General features: G+C 40.1%; 1 protein-coding gene across 18 annotated transcripts in view; it reads right to left on the bottom strand.

Moving 5' to 3' along the window:
- The window catches only part of RYR2 (ryanodine receptor 2), a 260,198-nt gene that overhangs the window by 167,655 nt on the left and 66,706 nt on the right, over positions 1–25,837 (bottom strand). For 11 of the 18 annotated variants that reach the window (XM_080997567.1, XM_080997569.1, XM_080997571.1 and 8 more), the window contains 5 exons: positions 24,386–24,460; positions 22,392–22,470; positions 21,082–21,194; positions 17,932–18,031; positions 16,774–16,870 (listed from right to left, as the gene is read on the bottom strand). In XM_080997567.1, the coding sequence (XP_080853693.1) occupies positions 16,774–16,870; positions 17,932–18,031; positions 21,082–21,194; positions 22,392–22,470; positions 24,386–24,460 (464 nt within the window). Of the gene's footprint in view, positions 1–16,773; positions 16,871–17,931; positions 18,032–21,081; positions 21,195–22,029; positions 22,054–22,391; positions 22,471–24,385; positions 24,461–25,837 lie in introns of all 18 variants that reach the window. The other 7 variants (XM_080997555.1, XM_080997568.1, XM_080997565.1 and 4 more) reach the window with 1 other exon arrangement.

The following is a 25,837-nucleotide window of genomic DNA, read 5'->3' as shown; positions in this document are numbered from 1 at the left end:
AATCAAACATGCTGAGCCCATGAATATCTCTGCAGGGTGTACTATAGGGAAACTTTACCAAGGCCATTTTTGGCAGGAACCAGTGTCAGCTAACCATGTTGCCATGGTTGTGCAGAAGGTTTCAATTAATGCTTATTTTCTTGTTTGGACAGTAATTGAAAAGCCTGCGCAGTTCAGACGAAAGGTCAGCTCCAATAAATATATTCCTGTTCCTATAATCTCCAATGAAAACAAAAAGCAACCACTTCTTCTTGCCTGTACTTGTAACTGTCTTGTTACAAAAACCAACTAAGGGGGTGACTGAGCTTTTGGGGTACTGCGTACCACATTGAGCCATGGTCAACCCTCCAAGGGATCATAAGTAAATGTGGAAATGGCTGGAGTGTAAAAGCTGGAGTGGCAAATGAAATTCATGGACAAATTTGTGGGTAATGAGGGGTCACAAGAACCTTTAGGCATCACGACAGGTGCTAATGAGAGTAGTCAGATTTTTTAAATTATTATTTTAAAGGATAAACAGGGGAGTTGACAGCTGTAAAAAAAAACAAAAAAAAAAACCTTTCGGCATCATGGCACCACAGCAGGAGACCTATGGGAACCATCAATATTTTTTTTCTTCAAGTGACAAATGAGGGGTATTAGTAGACCACAAAAAACCTCTTGGGCTAACCACCTCTGAACTAGGGTATGGAAACTGGTAATTTGCTGAGAATTCACTACAATCCTATAGACAACTCAACATTTCCCTTGATCTTAAAGCTTCCTACGAGTATTCCTTGCTTTTCTGCTGAACATACGAAGTTACACTGCTGGGACAGGTATGCAGGAGCCCAGCAGACCCAATCAAATTTCCACCAATTTATTCTGTTGTGGTTAAAAAAATAAATCATATTTGTGTGATGTAAATTAGGAAATTGCAAAGGCCTGCCCATGGCTAAACCTAAACAAGAAGCCCAGATCACTGAATCTATTCCATTTAATTAAAACAACAAATTAGTTACATGGAATAAAAATTGAATTATTACTTTATATTCCCCTAGCACTAATTAATAACCATGAGGGAAAAGCTTGTCAGAGAACTGCATAGGCTCCAATGCAGATAATTAAAAAAGATACATAAGTTCTTATTTATCAGTACAGAAGAAAAAGGCCTGAATAAAATGCATCTAAGACAAGACACAGTTCCTCTCACGTGTATATGTCTGTCCTACTGAATTCATTGAACTGGTGAGGATACAACTGGGTTCACTATTGCAGTCTTAAATGAAATAGCTACTGCTGTCACAAATGCTATCAACCTACTGTGCCATATGTTTCTATTTCTCAGCTTACTATTCCCATTTAGGAACTTTGCAGAGTAACAACATAGTGCCAGAGGTATGCTTGAATTGTAAATCAAGCTATTTAAAGTTTCTCATCTGATAGAATATCAGATCCTGTCCCATTACTTCACAATTACTGGTTTCACTATATACTATAGTGCCCCACAAACAGAAACCCAGGCTGCATCTAGACACATCAAAAAAGCAATTCAGTTAAACGTGTTGTAAACTTCATATAAGGAAAACTAGTTGGCATATGTTATAACGCATATAAAGGACTTTATCTTTACGAATGTAGCTGAGTCCCCAAACTGAACTGAGAAGTTGCTTAGCCCTTTCAAAATCAGAAAGGCAGGGTGCACGCAGACCAGCAGTTTTTCATGCACTCTGTTGTTCAGAAGATGGGCTAAAGCTCACACACATTTTGGTTTATGCCACTGTACAACCTTCTTCAATTTTTCCCTATAAAAAATATCATGCCTCTCATTAAAGAATCCATGCTTTTAAGCAACTAGTCTGGATAGAACCATTGTGCTGTTTCTCCCCCAGCCAATGACTTCCCCTGTCCACCCAGGTTATTTCAAAGCCTGTAACATTGAAATTATGTACCAAACAATCTATACACTTTCTTAATTTATCACTGTAGGATCCCATTTGCTTTTCTTCTCAGCAAAGTGTATTTAGATCTAAGCAGGCACAAGTGCAAAATTCCATAGTCTGCATTTCTTAAAGAAACAGAAACCTGTAACTGTCAAAAAAAGGAAAACACATATGCATAGCAATACATAACAATTAGGCATCAGAAATGAGGGACAAAATGAATTCTGATCGAAGCGAATGTACCTTAGAAATATTCTCAAGCAAGCCATCTTTGTCTGACAACACAGACAAATATGTTGCCTAAATGCATTACGACTGTTATGAAATCAAGTGTATTTCAATTAATTTTGACATGGGGGACCTGTATCTAATAAATGAGGGCTTTTTCTGCCAAAGAAAGGCAGAAAAATGCCTCTCTGTCATTAACCAAATGCAGTATGCTGGAAGAAAATTTGATTCATTTTAGTCTGATAAATCTTTGCACTCCAGGTTGACGAAATATTGTTGTGGTATCTTGTGCTTTTCTGAACCCTATAAACCTGCCTTTATTGTTTGCCTATCCCTCATAGCAGCATGTTTTAAAAATGAGGCGGATTTATTGTCAATTTAGGTTTGATTTAATCTCATGGTTTGGATCTGTCCTTTTCATTTTTTTAAAAAAAGCTAAGCAATCCTTCTGTCAGTGTCAAAACTTCTAGCACAATTTTAAATTCAAGAAAAGCTAACATATGAGCGCTGTTAACTAGGGCTGCCACCCCACATGCTTCACTTGGCAACCCAGCCTACCCAGCAACTCTTTTGCCAACTTCCCTTCTCCCACACCTAGCCAACCCCTCCTCACTTTGAACTATGAATCTGACCCAAAACCAGCAACCTTCCCTTTATACCTCACCCATTCCTCCCCTCACTGCTCGCCCCAACCCCCAGTCCCTTTTAACAGAGGGGAGGCACTTTAGAGAGGGGTTTGCCAAACTACTCTTTGAACATCCATTAAACATCACTTGAGTCCTGGGAGGATTAAACATGGCTACTCCCAGACTTTGCAACTCCTTCCCTTGAGAAACTAGACTGGCTCCCTCCTTGCTTTCTTTCCACCAGCAAATGAATACTTTCTTGTTCAAACTGCTTTTAATGAAAGGGCTGATGCTGCGCTGTTTTTATTGTAATTATTTGTCCGGTTTTAATAGGGGTGGGGGAAGGATGTATGTAGATAGGTGGTTTTAATTCTATCAATGTTTAATTATTTCTTAATGATTGGGTTTTTTCCTAAATTTTAGCTGCTCTTATCCGCCTTGAGTCCCTGTCAGGGGAAAGGTTTAAGTGTAGCTTGTGTTTATAGAAGACTAAAACGAGAATTCTGACCAAATGCAGCCCAGGAACTAAATTAATTAAAATGTATTTTTGCTCCCTGATAGAAAAACAGGTGGGAGTAACAGAAGATACATTAACTGCTCAAATAGGGAGCTGATCATCCTACCATACTCATCAGAGATATGATCGTAATAGAGCTTTGCAATGGAGCTGCATTTCCATTTTGTGTGTTATTATTATTTATTAAATGCATACAGCTGTCCATCATTAAACATTCCCTGGCTGACTTACAGCAAAATTATTAAAATATACAGCTATAATTAAAACAAACCATGAGTAATAACGGACAGCAAAGAAACTTCCTTGAATAGAGACAGCATAAAATAATTTGTAGAACAATAACTAAAGGAGCAATCACTGTTAGGTATCATTCTATAACTGAGCCTCAAATAATTTAGGGTTCACATATTTTAAATTGTCCAAACCATTCTCATGCCATCCTGGTATTTCTTGTCAGCTCTGAAGTGGGATCCATTAAACTTAAAGGTAAAGGTACCCCTGCCCGTACGGGCCAGTCTTGACAGACTCTAGGGTTGTGCGCTCATCTCACTCTAGAGGCCGGGAGCCAGCGCTGCCCGCAGACACTTCCGGGTCACGTGGGCAGTGTGACGAAGCTGCTCCGGCAAACCGGCACCAGAGCAGCACACGGAACGCCGTTTACCTTCCCGCTAGAAAGCGGTACCTATTTATCTACTTGCACTTAATTTTGCTTTCGAACTGCTAGGTGGGCAGGAGCTGGGACCGAACGACGGGAGCTCACCCCGCCGCGGGGATTCGAACCGCCGACCATGCAATCGGCAAGTCCTAGGCGCTGAGGTTTTACCCACAGCGCCACCCGCGTCCCCTCCATTAAACTTGTGTACAGTTAAATGGAAATGGGGCTTTTTTTTTTCTTCCCTGAAATCTATTTTCACTTTTCTTGATGAGAAGAGTACTAATTACATTCCCTCTCTATGGATTTTTTTATACCACCGATTTATATAGCACTTCTATTTATATTCAGCAACTCAGAAAAGCACTTAACTATCGCTTCCATTTTAAATATAGGGAACAGATAACATGAGATAGCAGCTTAAACAAGCTGGAACATGAACATGCAGTCCTCCAAATTCCAATTTATTGTCATTTAACCTTGCTGGCTCAGAAATGCTGACCTGGCCTGTCCTTTTTCTCCCCTTGAGGTAAAAGAGGAAGATGCCATCTCCTGCTCCCCCTGCCACAGCCCACCACAGCTTCTGCCGCCATTAGAATGTCTCCCTTGCTGAAAGCTGGAACATTCCTCAAAGCATTGCTGCTTGTCTTCTCTGCCCTGGGGCAGGAAAGACAAGTGAGAATGACACACACAGGAATGCCCCTTCTAGATGAACTCGGAGGAGAGGCAGAGCGTTTGCAAAAAGAAAGAGGCATGTTCCAGCAGTAATGGAAGTGGTGGAAAGCGCAGGATGCCACCTCTTGCATTTTTGTTCCCTGAGGGAGGTGCATCAACCTGCATCATTGATGTTTCCAATACTCTTTAATCAGTGTCATACTAACCAACACAAGTCCCAATTATAACACATTTTATTGTAATCTTTAGCAGACCTATCATGGCCAATTTCAATCTGGCTGTTTGCCCAGGTTTTGCTTACTCTGGTTGATTACCTGTTCTGGGAAACAGGTAGGGGTAGTGCAATGTATTGTTTTTAAGGGTGATTTTTGTTTTACTGTTGCACAATGCCCTGATGTTTTATGATATTATCAGTGAATAAATCTGCAAATGATACTGTACTCGGCTCTATTTCTCCACACCATCTGAACCAGATGAAGATGTTTTGGCAAAGAACCAGGACCTGTGGATAGTAATGGGTTGAATGAGGACCAATACACAGAAACCGAATCTTGGCAAGACAGAGGCACTGCTGGTGGGCAGTTCCTATGTCACAGATTTGGGTGAATGGTCTGTTCTACATGAAGCCACACTCACTCTGAAGGACTAGGTTCATAGTCTAGGGCAGACTTCCTCAACCTCAGCCCTCCAGATGTTTTTGGCCTACAACTCCCATGACCCCTAGCTAGCAGGACCAGTGGTCAGGGATGCTGAGAATTGTAGTCTCAAAACATCGGGAGGGTCGAGGTTGAGGAAGCCTGGTCTAGGGATACTCAACACTGTTTCTTGAGGCCTAGCTAGTTTCAGTGGTGATTAGTGTCTATTTCCAAATTCAGCTGGCATGCCAGCTATACCTGTTTCTGGAAGAAGAAAAACAGTGCTATACACTGGACTTCCCTTGAAACTGAAGGTGATGCAGAATGCAGCTACTATAGCAAAGCCCAATGTCTGACATCTGCCTATCATACCCATTTTGTGGAGTCTGAACTGGGCACATATATGGATCAAATTCAAGGTGATACAACTGATGAATAAAGCCCTGCATGGCCTGGGACTGAGGTATTTGTTTTAGCTTCTCTCCCTATACATCAAATCCAAAAATTGGGATCAGAAGAGATCCTTTTTAATGTCTCATTTTCAGCTGTTGCATTCAGGACCACAATACAGGATTGCGCTTTCTCTGCAGCAGTTCCCCAACTGTGGAATTCTTTCCACCTGAAGGTAAATAATATACACCTGTTTCTGGAATCCTATTTGTTCTCCTGAGCATCTGATGATTGAAGTTTAGGCTATCATAGGTTTTAGGATACCAGTGATGGTCTTATAACCAATGGATGGTGACTTCCGGGGGCGGCGCGAACGGCAATGGCGGTCCTCTTCTGAACGGGAGAGGAGGCTCCGCAGACAACGGGTCGTCCGCTACGGCGAAGCGGAGACCCATTTCGGAAAACCCCAGGCAGCAAGAGCCTGGGGTCTTGAGGCTCGGTGGGCGCCTTGAGCGACCCTCCAAGCGCTAAAGGAACCCCGTAAGGGGCTCCGGAGCGTAGAGGGGGGTTGCGGCGCTGAGAGCTGCTTCACAGTCTGTGGAGCGAAGCCGCGCTGCTGCTGCCGGTGAGCGCTGATCCCTTTTCCTGCCAAATTACGGATTCGGACGAAAAGCAACTAACTTGTGAGTAAAAGACTGAATCACTTGAAATTAGAGACTTTAAAGGAAAAATCTAAATTGGCTTGAACTTGGCTGAAAGCGGAGAGACATGGAAACAGGAAGTCCGTCTTCCGCAGCCATTGAACTTGAAAAAAGCAATCAGCTGGAGGAGTGGAGGCTGAAAGAAAGAGATTCTAAGCTTTACAGATCTAAGCATCTATTGAACTTGCATCTTAAAGTAAAGACTTTAAGCTAAAGATTTGGGATTATTACTTGCACTTGACTTTCCTCCTTTTATTGGATTACAAATTAGAAGGTGAAACCCAGAGTCAGGAGCTGCCTGAGCACTAAGAGATTGAGCTGTCAGTACTGCAGATTTGGATACTGTATACTGGAACTTGCAACAATCTGAGGGTATTGAGACCTTTTAAATTTGAAACATTCTTTTTGGAGATAAATAAGCACTGTCTGTAACAAAGTGACCATTTATAAACTCTGCTAAACATTTGTATTTGAAGGTTCTTGGACATTAAATTAGACTCTGAAAGACATTTTAAGCTCCCTCTAGAGGATTGGATTAAAACAGTGACTTTACATGTACATTTTACTTTCGATTCCCTTGTTGTTTGCTTGCTCCGGGCCTTTCCATTCCCATGGGAATAACTCAGTGTGACCTTGACTGACAGATAACGTTGGAATGAGTGGCACAAGAAAAAGAGGGAGAGTTAGACAAACAACTTTAACAACTCTAACCTCAGCCTCGCAGACACGTAGATCATCTGTACCTACTTTGCCCTCAGAAGTAGAAGTTGAAGAAGTTGCCTTGTCACAGGCAAAAGAGGGAGAGGGTGAAGCAGAGCAGTTACAATTGGAAGATATGGCCTCAGGAGCATCTGTTTCTGTTCTAGACAAAATTTTTGAAAAATTGGAAGCTTTGGACAAGAAAGTAGATGTGCAATCAGCAAAGATTGACAAAAATACAGAATGTCTAAATAAACTAACTACACAAGTGGTACAGAATACACAAGCAATTGGACAGTTAACGGAGGCCTCAGCAGAAAATCGGAAATTGGCTGAGGACACCAGACAAAAATTGGAAAATTTAGAGCAAGAGGTAAGACCACTCACTAAACAAGTTGGGGAACATCAGATTTATCTTTCTATGATAGAACTGCGAAATCGTGAGAATAATTTGAGGATTAGATCATTACAAGAGGCAGAAGAAGGACATCTAACTGAGTTTTTGACCAAAGAATTCTCCAAGTTCTGGAATTTGGAAGAAAAGGACTTTAAAATTGTGTCAGCTTTCAGACTTGGAAGATTCATAAAGAAGGAGAGGCCCAGAGACTGTTTGATAACATTGAGATCAAAGGAGGAAAGGGATAAGATTTTGGGCCTACATTACGTAAAGTCACTGGAGGTCTTGGATAGAAGAATTGAAATCTATAAAGATATTCCAAGACAACTGCTGGATCTTAGAGCCGCCTATTCTGAACTTGCTAAACTACTAAGGAGCAACGCAATTCCATTCAGGTGGGAATTTCCCCAAGGAATATCTTTTACCTTTAGAGGGAGAAAGGTCAAAGTAAGAACACTGGAAGAGAGAGACAAATTTTTGGCTACATACGGAGAGGATCTTCAAAAAGGAATTGAACTACCTTCTGGGCCTGGGGCAACGCCAGTATCAATACCAGCACCTGGGGAACCTGAAGATTCAGAGAAGATACCACCCCTGGAGAAATAACCAGATTGATCCAGGATGTCTCTGCAACTGCTGAGTTGGAATATTAATGGTTGTAACATTCCGGAAAAAAGGAAGAAAATATTTCATATATTAAAAAAAGAACAATTGGACATTATCTGTTTACAAGAAACACATGTGACGAGGCTCCACAGAAAAGTGCTAATAAATAAAAGATTGGGCCAGGAATTTGTATCGTCGGACAAAGTTAAGAAGAGAGGCGTGGTGATATATGCAAAAGAGAGCCTGTCACCTAAATTCCTATTTAAAGATGAACATGGAAGAATTTTGGCTATTGAGATACAATATCAAGGAGAGAAACTGTTGATATTAGGAATCTATGCACCTAATGAAGGGAAATCGGAATTTTACAAGAAGCTGCAGGAGACAATGCTGGACTATCTGGACTACAACAACATCATAATGATGGGAGATATGAATGGGGTCGTATCAACTAACATGGACAAGTCACAAAGTCAAAATGTTACAAAAGACGGCAGACTACCTAAAACCTTCTTTGAAATGACTGACAATATGGATTTGATTGACATTTGGAGGACAAAGAACCCACTAGGAAGAGAGGGAACATTCTTTTCTGAAGCCCAACTGACCTGGACAAGAATCGACCAAATATGGATCTCCAGAGGCCTGGCACCTAAGGTCAGAAAAGTGGAAATCTGCCCAAAGATCTGTTCCGACCATAATGCAGTAAAGATGGATATGACACTATTACCAACTGGATCCTTTAGATGGAAGATGAATGACAATTTGTTTAGAGATCAGGAAATTACCAAGAAGGCCCAAAAAGTTTTGAAGGACTACTTTGAGATAAACATGAATAATATGGTGGAAAAAAGAATAATCTGGGACGCAAGCAAAGCTGTAATGAGGGGATTCTTGATACAACAGAATGCAGTAAAGAAAAGAACACAAAATGAGAAAAAAGATAAGATCTTGGATAAAATAAAAGAATTAGAGAAGAAATTAAGAGTGAATCCGAAGTCACAGCCAACTCTGAGAGAAATTAAACTTTATCAAACACAATATTCTAAATTGATAAATCAGGAAATTGAATGGAAGGTTAAATTAATGAAACAAAAAACGTTTGAGTCGGCGAATAAATGTGGAAAACTGCTAGCTTGGCAGTTGAAGAGAAGACAAAGATTAAATACTGTTACAAACTTAGAGGTTGATGGAAAAAACATCCAGAATCCAGTGGATATCAGAAAGTGTTTCCAGAGATACTTCAAAAAATTATACACCCAAGGGCCGCAAGACGATGTTGAGATTAAACAATTTTTGGCAAAAAACGGACTATCTAAATTGTCACAAGAAAATAGGACAATCCTGAATTCTAAAATAACACGACAGGAGATCGAACAAGCCATCCAGAACATGCAACTTGGCAAATCTCCAGGACCAGATGGGCTGACCTCCAAGTACTATAAGACATTAAAAGACTATTTGATACAACCTTTGATGGAGGTCAGCAATGAAATTATGGAGGGGAAGAGGGCACCGGAGTCGTGGAAGGAAGCGTTCATCACATTAATACCAAAGTCGGAAGCTGAAAAGACACAACTCAAGAACTACCGTCCCATCTCTCTTTTAAATGTGGATTACAAAATATTTGCAGACATTTTGGCAAATAGATTTAAAAAAGTTTTAAATGAAGTAATTCACAAGGACCAGGCCGGCTTTCTCCCAGGTAGACATCTGTTTGCTAATACAAGGAACATTATTGACATTTTGGAACTTTTGCAAACAGATATAAATACAAAAGCAGTTTTAATTTTTATAGACGCGGAGAAGGCCTTTGACAATATCTCCTGGAAATTTATGATGGGAAATTTAAAAGAGATGGGAGTGGGACGGGGTTTTGAGAATGGGATTGAGGCGATATATTCAGAACAGAAAGCTAAACTGATAGTTAATAATGTGGTTACAGAAGAGTTTAAAATTGAAAAAGGGACACGACAAGGTTGCCCTATTTCCCCTTTGTTATTCATTTCGGTTCTGGAAGTGCTATTGAACATGATTAGAGGGGATCGGTTGGTGGAAGGAATTCAGGTCGGTCAGAAACAATATAAATTAAAAGCTTTCGCAGATGACCTGGTTTTGACCTTGCAGAAGCCAGAGCCCAGTACGAAAAGAGTATTACAACTGATTAATGACTTTGGTCGGGTGGCTGGATTTAAACTAAATAAACAGAAAACTAAGGTTTTGGGGAAAAATTTGACTGATACAGAGTCAGAACGGTTTCAGAATGAGACGGAACTTAATGTGGTTAAAAAAGTAAAATACCTAGGGGTAAACATAACAGTAAAAAATCTAAGTCTATTTAAGGACAATTATGAAAAATGCTGGACAGAAATTAAGAGAGACTTAGATAGTTGGTCAAAATTGAAACTTTCTTTGTTAGGCCGAATTGCTGCTATCAAGATGAATGTATTGCCAAGGATGTTGTTTTTATTTCAAACACTTCAGGTTTTGGACAAAACGGAGTGCTTTCAGAAGTGGCAGAGAGACATTTCTAAGTTTGTCTGGCAGGGCAAAAAGCCCAGAATTAAGTTTAAGATATTAACCGATGCAAAACAAAGAGGGGGCTTCGCCCTGCCAGACTTAAAGTTGTACTATGAAGCCGCAGCGTTCTGCTGGCTAAAAGACTGGCTACTTCTTGAAGACACTGATGTGTTAGATTTGGAAGGGTTTAACAATGCCTTTGGATGGCATGCATATTTATGGTATGACAAGGTTAAAGCAAATAAGGCCTTTAAGAACTATATTGTCAGAAAATCATTGTTTAATGTCTGGACAAAATATAAAGACTTGCTGGAAAATAAAACACCAAGGTGGCTTTCACCTCTGGAAGCCAAGGCCCGAAAAAGACCCAATATGGAGGCTAAATGGCCAAAATATTGGGAAATACTAGAAAAGGATGGAGACAATTGGAAATTGCAGAGTTTGGAGAAAATGAAAGACAAAGTGCGAGATTGGTTACATTACGCTCAGATTAAAGAAGTTTTTAAAAATGATAAGAAACTAGGGTTCCAGGTGGAGAAATCGAAATTAGAAACAGAATTGTTAGAACCAAAGATTAAGGTACTTTCAAGGATGTATAACTTGCTGTTGAAATGGAATACACAAGATGAAACGGTTAAATCGGCTATGATAAGGTGGGCACAGGACATTGGGCATAATATCATGTTTGAGGACTGGGAGAGGTTGTGGAGTAATGGATTGAAATTTACTGCATGTAACGCTCTGAAAGAAAATGTAATGAAAATGATTTATAGATGGTATATGACCCCAGTCAAACTTGCCAAAATTTACCACCTGTCTGATAATAAGTGTTGGAAATGTAAAGAGTGTGAGGGAACGTTCTTCCACCTCTGGTGGACTTGCCCTAAAGTGAAGGCGTTCTGGGAAATGATTTATAATGAATTGAAAAAGGTATTTAAATATACCTTCACTAAGAAACCAGAGGCTTTCCTTTTGGGTATTGTCGGCCAAGGGGTGGCAAAGAAGGACCAGACATTTTTTATGTATGCAACAACAGCAGCAAGGATACTTCTCGCAAAACATTGGAAAACTCAAGATCTACCCACACTGGAAGAATGGCAGATACAACTGATAGACTACATGGAACTGGCTGAAATGACCGGCAGAATCCGTGACCTGGGAGAAGAGAGGATTGAGGAGGATTGGAAGAAATTTAAGAACTATTTACAAAAGTATTGTAATTTGAGTGAATGCTAAATAAGATGCTAGATTAAAATAACTGAGCACCACTAAATTTAGAAGTTTTTAAGAAAATAAGTAAGATTGTGAAAATTTAGCTCCTTTCGAGAATTATAAGATTATGAAATATAGAAGGGATATAAGAATTTAAATAAGATGATAAATTGCTGACAAAATGTTACAACGATGAAAGTGGGAGCGGGAGATGTGAGGAAGTCCAAAGAAAATGTGAAACTATGTTAAGACAAATGTTATATTGTTTATTATGTTTACTTTTATTGTAAAACCCAATAAATTGCTTTAAAAAAAAAAATATAACCAATGGATGGTGATGGTGGTGGTGATTTTCCAGTGTGTTTTATAATATGCTGGTAACCATTCTTTGATTCTTTGTAATGAAGTTTGGTCTAAAAGTTCCATTAATAAATGTTGTTGTTGTTTAGTCGTTTAGTCGTGTCCGACTCTTCGTGACCCCATGGACCAGAGCAGGCCAGGCACTCCTGTCTTTCACTGCCTCCCGCAATTTGGTCAGACTCATGTTTGTAGCTTCGAGAACACTGTCCAACCATCTTGTCCTCTGTCGTCCCCTTCTCCTTGTGCCCTCCATCTTTCCCAGCATCAGGGTCTTTTCCAGGGAGTCTTCTCTTCTCATGAGGTGGCCAAAGTATTGGAGCCTCAGCTTCACGATCTGTCCTTCCAGTGCGCACTCAGGGTTGATTTCCTTAAGAATGGATACGTTTGATCTTCTTGCTGTCCATGGGACTCTCAAATCTCCTCCAGCACCATAATTCAAAAGCATCAATTCTTCGGCGATCAGCCTTCTTTATGGTCCAGCTCTCACTTCCATACGTCACTACTGGGAAAATCATGGCTTTAACTATATGGACCTTTGTTGGTAAGGTGATGTCTCTACTTCTTAAGATGTTGTCTAGATTTGCCATCGCCTTTCTCCCAAGGAGCAGGCGTCTTTTAATTTCGTGACTGCTGTCACCATCTGCAGTGATCATGGAGCCCTTCTATTTGCCAGGAGGTGATGGGACCAGTGGCCATGATCTTCGTTTTTTTGATGTTGAGCTTCAGACCATATTTTGCGCTCTCCTCTTTCACCCTCATTAAAAGGTTCTTTAATTCCTCCTCAATTTCTGCCATCAAGGTTGTGTCATCTGCATATCTGAGGTTGTTGATATTTCTTCCGGCAATCTTAATTCCGTCTTGGAATTCATCCAGCCCAGCCTTTCGCATGATGAATTCTGCATATAAGTTAAATAAGCAGGGGGACAATATACAGCCTTGCCGTACTCCTTTCCCAATTTTGAACCAATCAGTTGTTCCATATCCAGTTCTAACTGTAGCTTCTTGTCCCACATAGAGATTTCTCAGGAGACAGATGAGGTGATCAGGCACTCCCATTTCTTTAAGAACTTGCCACAGTTTGCTGTGGTCGACACAGTCAAACGCTTTTGCATAGTCAATGAAGCAGAAGTAGATGTCTTTCTGGAACTCTCTAGCTTTCTCCATAATCCAGCGCATGCTTGCAATTTGGTCTCTGGTTCCTCTGCCTCTTCTAAATCCAGCTTGCACTTCTGGGAGTTCTCGGTCCACATACTGCTTAAGCTTGCCTTGTAGAATTTTAAGCATAACCTTGCTAGCGTGTGAAATGAGTGCAATTGTGCGGTAGATGGAGCATTCTTTGGCACTTCCCTTCTTTGGGATTGGGATGTAGACTGATCTTCTCCAATCCTCTGGCCACAGCTGAGTTTTCCAAATTTGCTGGCATATTGAGTGTAGCACCTTAACAGCATCATCTTTTAAAATTTTAAATAGTTCAGCTGGAATATCATCACTTCCACTGGCCTTGTTATTAGCAATGCTTTCTAAAGCCCATTTGACTTCACTTTCCAGGATGTCTGGCTCAAGGTCAGCAAACCACACTACCTGGGGTATACGAGACATCCATTTCTTTCTGGTATAGTTCCTCTGTGTATTCTTGCCATCTCTTCTTGATGTCTTCTGTTTCTGTTAGGTCCTTTCCACTTTTGTCTTTTATTATGGAAATCTTTGTACAAAATGTTCCTTTCTTATCTCCAATTTTCTTGAACAGATCTCTGGTTTTTCCCATTCTATTGTTTTCCTCTATTTCTTTGCATTGCTCGTTTAAGAAGGCCTTCTTGTCTCTCCTTGCTATTTTTTTGAAATCTGCATTCAATTTCCTGTATCTTTCACTATCTCCCTCGCATTTTGCTTCCCTTCTCTCCCCCGCTATTTGTAAGGCCTCGTTGGACAGCCACTTTGCTTTCTTGCATTTCCTTTTCATTGGGAGGGTTTTAGTTGCTGCCTCTTGTATAATGTTACGAGCCTCCATCCATAGTTCTTCAGGCACTCTGTCCACCAAATCTAAATCCTTAAACCTGTTCCTCACTTCCACTGTGTATTCAATAAGGGATTTGACTTAGATTGTATCTTACCAGCCCAGTGGTTTTTCCTACTTTCTTCAGTTTAAGCTTGAATTTTGCTATAAGAAGCTGATGATCTGAGCCACAGTCAGCTCCAGGTCTTGTTTTTGCTGACTGTATAGAGCTTCTCCATCTTTGGCTGCAAATAATATAATCAATCTGATTTCGATGCTGCCCATCTGGTGATGTCCATGTGTAGAGTCGTCTCTTGTGTTGTTGGAAAAGAGTGTTTGTGATGACCAGCTTGTTCTCTTGACAAAACTCTATTAGCCTTTGCCCTGCTTCGTTTTGAACTCCAAGGCCAAACTTGCCAGTTGTTCCTTTTATCTCTTGACTCCCTACTTTAGCATTCCAATCCCCTATAATGAGAAGAACATCCTTCTTTGGTGTCATTTCTATAAGGTGTTGTAAGTTTTCATAGAATTGGTCAATTTCAGTTTCTTCAGCACCAGTGGTTGGTGCATAAACTTGGATTACTGTGATGTTAAAAGGTCTGCCTTGGATTCGTATCGAGATCATTCTATCATTTTTGAGATTGCATCCCAGTACAGCTTTTGCCACTCTTTTGTTGACTATGAGGGCCACTCCATTTCTTTTACGATATTCCTGCCCACAGTAGTAGATGTGATGGTCATCCAAACTGAATTCGCCCATTCCCGTCCATTTTAGTTCACTGATGCCCAGGATGTCAATATTTATTCTTGCCATCTCATTTTTGACCACATCCAACTTACCAAGGTTCATGGTTCTTACATTTCAGGTTCCTATGCAATATTTTTCTTTACAGCATTGGACTTTCCTTTCGCTTTCAGGCATATCCGCAACTGAGCGTCCTTTCGGCTTTGGCCCAGCCGCTTCATCAGCTCTGAATCTACTTGTACTTGTCCTCCGCTCTTCCTCAGTAGCATGTTGGACGCCTTCTGACCTGAGGGGCTCATCTTCCAGCGTCATAACTTTTATATGCCTGTTGTCTTTGTCCACGGAGTTTTCTTGGCAGGGATACTGGAGTGGCTTGCCTGTTCCTGCTCCAGGTGGATCACGTTTGGTCAAAACTCTCCACTATGACCTGTCCATCTTGGGTGGCCCTGCACGGCATAGCTCATAGCTTCTCTGAGTTATTCAAGCCCCTTCGCCATGGCAAGGCAGTGATCCATGAAGGGGCCATTAATAAATAAATGAGCTTAATTAATCTCATTAGAGTAGGATGTGGAAAGTGAGAGAAAAAGTATCTATATGTTCTTGTAAAAAATATTTTCTCCCCTCATAGTGACTCTGCTCCAGCTCCAAACACAGTGACACATAATCATTATTCTCCCTCTAGATTCTCTTTCTCTCTGCATTAGTAACCCCTTAGGCAAGCCCCAGGTACAATGGGCAACAGAAAAATGACAAAAAAAATAAAATGACACTTCTATTCTCAATAAACGAAAGTATCAAAAATACCAATTCCACAAGCCTTGGGCTAAAGCAAGCTTTATTCATTTCAGTGGGTTCCCTACTGTGAAGCCCAAGTAGGATCAGGCTCAATTTTCAAGAAACGTATTTGCAAAATTCACCATGTATCTTCTTAATATACAGTATTGTTAATACTCACTGTTATAGAACAACTGCTCAAAACAAGAACTAAGATTTCCATTCATGCTTATGGTCTAAAAGAATATTACATTTAGATTTGGGAACGGAGTCATAAGAAGTTCCCGTATTTTGGTACTTTGGCAATGGCTTCCGAGATCTTGGGCAAAGTCTCTTCCAAGATCCCAGCTCTTCTAGTTAAGGTCCCTCTCAACTGGAAATACTGGGAATTGAACCCAATATGCAAAGCAGGTGATTTACCATGTGCTTTAACCATAAATCCTTGAACAGATTTAAGTCCTCAAACAGTTTTAACTAAATATAGCAAGGAAGTATAATGAAGGCTTTTGAGTAACCAAGACTGCAACCTGTACAGCTTAAAAAAAAAAGTCTAAAGCTGCAATCCTATACTTACTTACCTGGAATTAAGCCCTACTGAACTCAATGGGACTTACTTCTGAGGACAAGTATATAGGATTGCACTATTAGTATTCCAGCCTATGAATTTATTTGCTTGTTCTGTTTGTGGGACTGTCCTCGGGAAGTGGCACAATGAATAATGCTCCATGATCCACGGATTCCATGAGGGGAATATGCTATTAGACTTTGGTCAACCTCACATTTACTTCCCCAGGCAATACAGCCAAATTCCCAGAGGGTAGCAGAGCAATAACAATTCCTTCTACTTCACTTTTTTCATGCTGGCGTTTTACCCAGTGACATCAGCTATAGACAAGGGGTCAGTCTGGTCTCAATGCACTTGGTCAGCTGCTAATAAGAGTCTCCCCACCTCATGGGGCCTGTGACGTAGCCCCTTTCCTAGAGCTATGGGGCTTAGGGAATGATAAGTGCAGCAGTTCTCTTGCTGGTTCCTTCTCAGAACACCCTAGGGTTACACCAAGTGGCCCAGTCCACAGTATCCTGTCATGACCATCTCTTCCCCTTCCCATCATAAAATTTACCTTCTTTGCTCTTCTCCATGCTCTCCTGAAGGGACAGTCAAACATTCATCCATGTGACCATGTAACAACCGCAGTACATCACCTCCTATCAGGTAACCTATAATTGGGGGGGGGGGGCAAACATTATGTGTTTTAGGATTAAGCCAAGCTCAAAATCTGCAAATATCTACTTCCATTCAATTTCAAAGAATGTTGATAGTACATACTGGTTTTAAATCCGCACCCCTGTCTCCTTGTTGTTTATTTTTATTTTAAAAGGACTATAGTAAGAAGAGAAGTAATGGATTCACTCCTTATTAAGCCTGTGGGTGCCCTGTGCACATGCAAGGTTTTGCAGGCACTATCTGAAGTCATGTCTAGAATAATAAGTGCAGTAAGTGATCTGTTAAAAGATAGCACTCATCGGTCTATGTGTCAAAAGTCAGATTTCCTGCTTTTTAACAAGGCTACTGGGAAAAGCAGCCATCTTTTAACGGCACTAATCAAGGTTTAAGCCTCGCATACACTTGGAGAGAATAATCTGAAACACTATTGTGTTTACATTACATTATTGAAATGTAAATGTATGATAAAATCTATAAAGATTATTTGCTTTCAATAAAAGCTACTACCAGATCACGCACAAAACAGAAATAAGAGCTTTTAACAGCATAATTATGATTCAGTGCAGACTTCATTAAATATAATCATAGTAAAAGCTATCTGGCAAACCAGGAATCCATGGTTTCCCCAAGGTATTTTTACACACCAGTGAAATCAGATATATTGTAAGTCAGCACTAATGTGCACTCCCCCAGTACTGTTTTTTGTGACATGTAAAAAAGCAGACACTAAGCAAGATGACGAACGAGTTGGGAGTGGGTGGCTAAGAGAATGCCAGAAAAATCAAAAGCCAACACAACCACCTGCCTATCATCCAGTGCATTGCCTCTCATTATTTATTCATTTTGCACATTATAAAATCAAGTGTCCTTGAGTAGGACTGATTTTATGACATGCGGCAGTACCATCTGTCTCACTTTCCTCCAATCCCTAAATAAAATAATATAAAGGTCCTGAAATACTTGTTCAATACAGCAATTATCTGCAGGCCATTATTATTGAAACAGCTAACTGATAGTACAATTAGCATTAGCATTATTATGTTATCAATATTACCTTGAGCTGCTTCACTTCCTGAACTGATGGGGGCTACACTCCACAGTGTCTGCTGGAAGGCCGCGTCAACTCGCAAGCTGCCATTACCATAAGACAAATGCTGCAAACATAGGAGAAAGAGAGAACTAATTATTAAACTATACTACAAGAATATACAAGAACCTGTATTTATCAAATATCATGCGAGTAGATTTCAACTTGTGCAACAAGACTTCCCCTTCCTCTCTTCTCCCTACCCATCTTAGTCACCACCCTCTGCACATGTTCCAGCTTCTCAATATCCTTCTTAAATTGTGGCACTCAGACTTAAAAGCCAAACCCTAGGGGCCAAAGTCCCTTCGTTCCCCCCCATAAAATACTTGAGGGGGGCAGCCCCCCAGTTGATGAGAATTGCTGTTCAAATGGTGTGCATGAACCATGTCATGTGATCAATTATCCAGGGCGGGGCTTACCTGGCCCCCACCCCCAGTATTCTGTGGTCTACTAAGACCACTAGATCACTTTCACATGTATTACTGGCAAGCCAGGTGTCCCCATCTTATATTTGTGCATCTGGCTCGTCCTGCCTCAGGGGAGAACTTTCTATTTGTTCCTATTGAAATTTATTTGTTAGTTTGGGTCCAGTTCTCTAATCTGTTAAGGTCATATTGAATTCTGATTCTGTGGCATTGGCTAACCCTCCCAGTTTGGTGTCATCTGCAAATTTTATGAGCATCCCCTCAATTCCTTCATCCAAGCCACTTACAAAGATGTTGACCCTCCAGCTTGCAACTCTTGATATTGCTTTATTATTTCTATTACTGTGAATTTTATCTCACTAGTCATATGCAGAAAGAAAAAAGAAGACTTTGAAATTAATAACAAATTTAAATTGATGAAAAAATCATTGGGGTTCTAATTAACCATGCACACATCAACAGTGCTACACAGTTCTCTACACTACTAGACAATGCTCTGCACAGGGAAGTTTCCTTACATATTGATAAGAACTGGACAATCCTGCTCACAAGGAGCTGTGTATAAACACCACAATCCCTCTCTGCATCCACACTGGAGCTTCTAAATTGAAACAACAACTTATGAAGCCAAAAGTCACTCAAATGTCTCTGCAGCAGCAAGTCACCTGCATTCAAGCTCAAACCTAATTTTCTTCAGGTCTCTGGCTTGATGCAACTGTCAGTGAATCAGAAAATACTGAGTAATCACTGAATTCACGCTGCAAGTAATAGCTTTCTGACGGCATTTTTCTTTGAAGCTGGGGTTACATGAATCAAAATTTCTGCTAAAAGACATGCTTTGCCCTAGGGAACTGATAGGAAGCACCAGATTCAGCTTAATATTACTTCTCAACCATCCTCTGTTGATGCTAACTCTGTACACTTAGTGGTGTGCAGGACTGATACACAAACTAACTGGGCCACTTATATCTTTATGGCAACGAGGAATAGGCAATGTGTTTATTTTCCAGTTCAGAGGTCTTGATCAACATTCAAAGTGCCAGCTCCCTGTCCTCTGTCTTACTGATGTCACTTCCATTTCCATGCCATGTCGGAAAGAAGTCAGGGTTCTTCCCTAGAAAAGCTGTCATAGTATGGTGCACCAAGTTGTTGAATATCAATCCAGTCTTGCCCATCATAACTCATGAGGCCCCCAGGAGTATAAGCAGACACCACTTGGAGCCCCTAATGTTTTTCTGTATAGCCAGAAGCCAATTATCTTTGAATTTACCAGGGTGTACTATATTATTATTATTATTATTATTATTATTATTATTATTATTATCATCATTATCATCAATTGCCCACTCTTCAGTCTAAAGTCCCAGGTCAGGTTAAACAATTTAACAATTTAAACACAATGGTAAAAACAGTTTAAAACAAATTACAATAAGAGAAATATGGTGGGTGGGTATGTGGGTATGTATGTATGTATGTATGTATGTATGTATGTATATGTGCAGTTATAAGCCAGGACTATGCCTTTGCAACCTTCATTACTACTAAAATAGGCAGCAGCTTTAAGCAGCTAGTATTTTGTAGTAAAATCAGAATTCAGTGCAAATACTGACGAGACATTCTGAGTGCATTGTGAGAAGAATTTACTTCCCGTCCCATATGTTCCTGTTACACTCCCACCCTCTATGTAAAATAAACTCATGCTCTGATTGGCGCGCAGAGACAGGGCTGGAGAATACATGTTTGTTTATAAATAAACCGTGCTGTTTTAGCATCTGACCTAATGGTAATAGGTAACTGCATTATTTTCATCTGCCTTTGTGCTCTTTACTAAGAAGACAAGAGCCCCATTGGATGTGGCCAAAGGACCACCTAGTGCAGCATCCTGTTGTCACAGTGACCAACCACATGCCCATGGGAAACCAACAAGCAGGACATGAGTGCAGCAGTGTTCTCCGCACCTGCCATTCCCAACAATGGGTATTTTAGAGGCATACCACCTCAAACATTGAAGGCAGAACACAGCAATGATGACCAGTAGCCGTTGATAACCTGAATCTTCATGAATTTGCCTAATCCTCTTTTAAAACCACCCAAATTGGTGGTAACCACTATACACTGTTAAAGTGAATCCCATAGTTTAACTATGTGGTTTATGAAGAAGTACTTTTTTTTGTCTGTCTTGAATCTTTCAACATTCAGCTTCATTGGATGTTCACGAGTTCTAGTGTTATGAGAGAGGGTGAAGAACTTCTACTTGCTCTGCACCACACATGTTGTAACCTTTCTCTATCAAGGAGTCTTTCATCTCCTTGATCATTTTGTTGGACTTTTATGGACCTTTTTAATCTCCACAGTATCTTTGGAGGTGAGGTGACCAGAACTGTTTGTGCATATGGCACGATAGTGAGCTCCTCGCTAAGAGCCCACACATTTTCATGCCATATGAACCAGGTCAATGACTAATACGTCATAATAATAATTTTGATTATTTGTACTCCTCCCATCTGGCTGGGTTGCCCCAGCCACTGGGTGGCTTCCAGCATATACAAAAACACAATAAAACATTAAACATGTATGTATTGACTTTCAGATCCAATAACACATCAGAAACATGGTCTAAAAATTAGAGTCTGTCTCACTAAGCTTTGTTAAGTACCATGCAATTATTATACTCAAAACATACTTCACTTACCAAGTACCTTTCTGATGAGACACTAACTAGGATGAGATCATCCCCAACACGTACTTTCTCTCCTTCAGAACGCTGTTTGGAAGCAGGGTGTATTGTCCACCAGCATGCCTCACCTGCATTACCAGCAATTATTGGAAAAGATGGGCAGAAGAATGTAAAAAACACCTTGATATACATTGTTTCTATTTTTGCATCTAATTGTGGTTTTGGGATGCAGTGACTTGTCATGATTTGAACATACTTTGCTGAAGAATGAACAAGGGATCGCAATTTTGTACTAATAAGTATTATTTTAGTTCAATAGCTCCCCAAAAGTAAATGGCTAGCCTGCTGACAGTTTTACTCATTTAAGTACATTTGTATCCTGCCTTTTTCCGTCATGGAATCCAAGGCAGTATAAACGTGGTTACCAGATAATCATCCATTCAGGCACTGACCAGATGCAGACCTGCTCACCTTCAGCAAGTTGTGGGTCTACTGCACCTTTAGACCATACCCTGAGACAAGTTCATATTAAAGACTCCATTGCTCCTCCACAGTTAATTTTCAGCTGTTACGTTAACGATTAATTTTTGTCTCTGACCTCCTTTTAAAACTGTATTTTTGAGAATATGGAATATGAAGCCGGCTCTATGAAATGGTTAGGATGGGACTTCTATTCTACACTTGGTGGTAGTCCACACCACTTAAAGATTGCAGAAGTGTGGTATCTGCATATAATCACATGATTCCACATCTCCTGTCAACAAAAGAAGAGTCTGCAAAGCAAAAAATAGCAACTGCCACACTGTGAGTGTTAAATAAGAGTGTTAAATGAATAGTTCTAGAAATGTTGCTGTTAAAATCAAACTGTGATAGGCACACACTCTCCTTTTCTGTAGAATGGATATAGTTTTAAAATATGCATTCTCACAAAGCTGATAATAAGAAACATGCAACTAAATTCACCTTGGAGAGATGGTCTCCACTGCCCTATAAAATATTGAATGAATTAGCTTTAAAATTGCAAGCAGAACACTATCTGAACAGAAGAAAGTCAAAACCAGTCTCAGTTGAAAGATTCACTAGGGATTCCAAATAATAAATAACTTACAGTGTTTGTATGTTCACATACATTTTTAACAGGAAAGGAACTAGGCATTTGTGAGGTAAAAAAAAAAAGGGAACATATAATATTCTAAAGTCTATTGGAACATACAAACAAATGCTGTTAGTTGTATAATACTGTAAGTTTCTGTTGGAAATTTAAACCTATTTCAGCTTGCTGCCATATAAAAGAATGTGCAGTTTTTTGCAAAGCTTTTATTTACCTGTGGTATCTTCTTGCAAGCCTACATCAAATGCCAGTTTGTCCATTGATGTTCTTGAGGTGGAGAGACAACACAGGTACTAAGAAACAAGGAAAAGAAAAACTAGTTTTATGCTCCTTATTCAATTTATACATATAATTACTTTGCTATATACAGTGGTACCTCGCAAGACGAATGCCTCGCAAGACGAAAAACTCGCAAGACGAAAGAGTTTTTGGTTTTTTGAGTTGCTTCGCGAGACAAATTTCCCTATGGGCTTGCTTCGCAAGATGGAAACATCTTGCAAGTTTGTTTCCTTTTTCTTAAAACCGTTACAGTAATACAGGGTGCACTGCTTGAAGAGGTGCAGTTGCGACTTGACTTCGAGGAGCAACTCATAGCACGCGGTGTGGTAGCCTTTTTTGAGGTTTTTGAAGATTTTTTTAAAAAAATGGAAACTGCGCTTCGCAAGACGAAAAAACTCGCAAGACGAAAAAACTCGCAGAACGAATTAATTTCGTCTTGCGAGGCACCACTGTAATAGTGTGAGGGAGATGGAGCAGCTGTAGATATGGGCTTGCCAGAAGGGAGCAAGGGCAATTCTAAGGGGATGTTTTTACATATAGAGTGCCAGCATAAACAGAGAGATAGACTCAGAACTCAAGGCTGCTGTGTGTGAATAACAACTGCTATATGTGAGAGACATAGCAAAACCACAAAGCCTGAAAGCAGGAGAAAGTAGGAGAGAGATGCTGCAAGAAAGAAGCCCAAATGTGAGAAGACATTGCTTTTTCCTGAAGGAAGGGAACATGCTGCATTCTGAGGGAAACCCTTGTAAATTCCAGTTTAAAGGAAAATGCAAATGCTTACTTTCACAGTGTCAACTTGTTAAATAAAATAAGGCAACAACATTACACATTACAAAAAAGGGAGATAGAGGCTGGCAATAAGAATAGAGTTGGTCCATCATCTTGCTCAAAGTGTTCCAACTGAGGTGACCTCTCTCTCTTCCTCCTAGGGCTACCTAAGAACCACCTTGCACTGAGGGGAGGAGCTTGCAGCTTGCCTTGCTGTTTTTCTTCAACCATCTTAATTGAAGCTTACTGTTTTAACATTTTTAATGTTTGCCTGCCTGAAAAGCAGCATATAAATATCAGAGATGTTACCCATGCACCCCCAAATTTCTAAGGTTGAGTATAGACTACAGATGAAGTATAATAGATTCAAAAGAAATAAACGGTAGGAGTGAAATCCAATACCGTACTGTTACAAATGTTCCGTCTGCACAAGCACATTAGCTTGCCAAATAAAATTATCCCCCCATTCCGTTCCCTCACCCCAGAGTTAATTTTGGGAGCACACCAAGGGAACAACCCCATTGCAAAAGTGGAAGACCTTGTGCATGGCTTCCACCTATAGGGTTCATCAGGTGAATCTCTTCCTTTGTATTTGTTATTTTTATTTACAAAAAAATAATAATTGTATACCACTATTTCATTAAAAAATATCCATGTGGTTTACAACAATGAAACTATTATTGAAAGTCAACTGGTAACAACTGTGATAATCTCTCGGATGCAATTCTTCAGGATTTCATTTGTGCAGGTTTTTACTGACTTATTTAAAATATTTATCAATAGCCTACAATCACATATCTCTACGTGATTTACAACAAAATAAAATACAGGATCTGTATCATACATAAAATAGTTGACTATCAAAAAACCCAGCATCCACAGGATGCTTGTTGAAATGAAAATATCTTCACAGCAGGCTGAAATTCATACAACGTTGATATCTGCCTCACCTCCTCTGGGAATGCATTCCATAATGCAGGGGGCATTATAGCCAAAAATGATGATTGCACTGGAAAGGAATAGCCACAGAATTCCCTGCTACCACACATACAGAGTATAATCTCTATGACAATTGCATATAGTTTTCCCCATCAACCATCAACTGCAGCCCTCTAATTTTGATGCCTCGAAAGAAGACATTAACATCAGCATACATACCATACCACTGTATGAATGGCGCAGCAATATTGCATGTCCATAGAGGAGCGTTCGATGGCCACCACCTTGAGCAGTCTGCATGAATAAGAGGGATTCATTAGCATGTTGGCATGAAATTGTTCTTTTCTATTATAAGGAAATCTTGATTCACCCATTGCCCCTATTCTGAGGGGTCAAAATAGTAGTGTGTGTGTGTGTGTGTATTAGGAACACACAAACATAAGATGTTGCCGTATACCAAATCATAGCATTGGTCTGTGTAGCTGAATATTCCCTACATTGACTGGCAGCAGCTCCCAGGGTTTCAGACAGGTCATCCCAGCCACACCTGGAGACACTAAGTGTTGAAGCTGGGATCTTCTGCATGCAAAACACATGCTCTACAACTTAAAGCAAATTTTGTAAAAAAAGAAATAGATTTATCAAGCATTCAATATAAGTTTTCTTAGATTTAGACTGTAAGATAGATGATACATAGATAGACAGAGGTGTGTGTGTGTCTCAGTAGTATTGGCTCCACCTATTAAGATGTAAATATAATTGCCAGAAAATAATAGACAACAGCAAAGCCTGTTAGGCAAGAGACCTCCTTGCCAGTCTGTGTTCTTACTAAATTGTAGCACAACCATTCCACCCCTTCTGGTAGGCTACAATAAGTAACAATTCTTGATGCAAGATGGGCTTCTGAAACAGCTGCTCTTCCATGACCTGGGCAGTGTTCCACTACGCTATTCCATTACCATTTTTGCAACCGGAATGCCTATGCAGTCTGCTGGACTGTAGTTCATTGTGTTGAAAGCCAAGGGTCAAACACCTATTTTTCATTTCCCCTACCCTCAGGTTTTGTATTACGCCGTGGCCAGTGCTTTTTTTTCTTAAAAACGTTTAGGGCTACTCTAATTTTCCCACTCATATTGAAACATGTCCCCTCAATGAGGCCAAACTTAGATTCACAAAATGTTTAGGGGTATGTGTACCCCTGCGTCCCCCCAGAAAAAAAGCACTGGGCATGGCACAATAACACACCCACGTTTGTGTGCTGCCCTAGTCACATTTAGGAGAGCGCAAATAACTTTTTAAAAAACTTATGGGAACCTCATTTCAGCAATATTTTATGATCTCTGCAATAAGCCCACAAAGGCAATGTACTTTTACAATGAAATGGCCTAGCCTTGGAATTTGCTGAACATCTCTTACCTAACATAGAAAAAAAATAAATTCCAGAATCCTATCAGTGCATGCCATAGAATGTTCACCCCATACATATAGCTATACAGTATAAACACACAACCATCTCAAGTAAAATAATTCAACACAGGGGGCAATAATTTAAAGCAATTTTGCACTAGGCATCAGGATTCAGGATACTTTAAAAGTTGGTGATAAACAGACTTGTTCTCTGGAGATGGAACTCTCAACAGTGGGTGACAGACAGTGCAAAAGCTAGACTGT

The sequence above is a fragment of the Podarcis pityusensis genome (genome assembly GCF_964106645.2).
Source record: "Podarcis pityusensis genome assembly, chromosome: 3".
Taxonomy (NCBI): domain Eukaryota; kingdom Metazoa; phylum Chordata; class Lepidosauria; order Squamata; family Lacertidae; genus Podarcis; species Podarcis pityusensis.
Note: the sequence above shows the minus strand (reverse complement) of the source record. Positions and strands in the feature narration are given on the sequence as shown.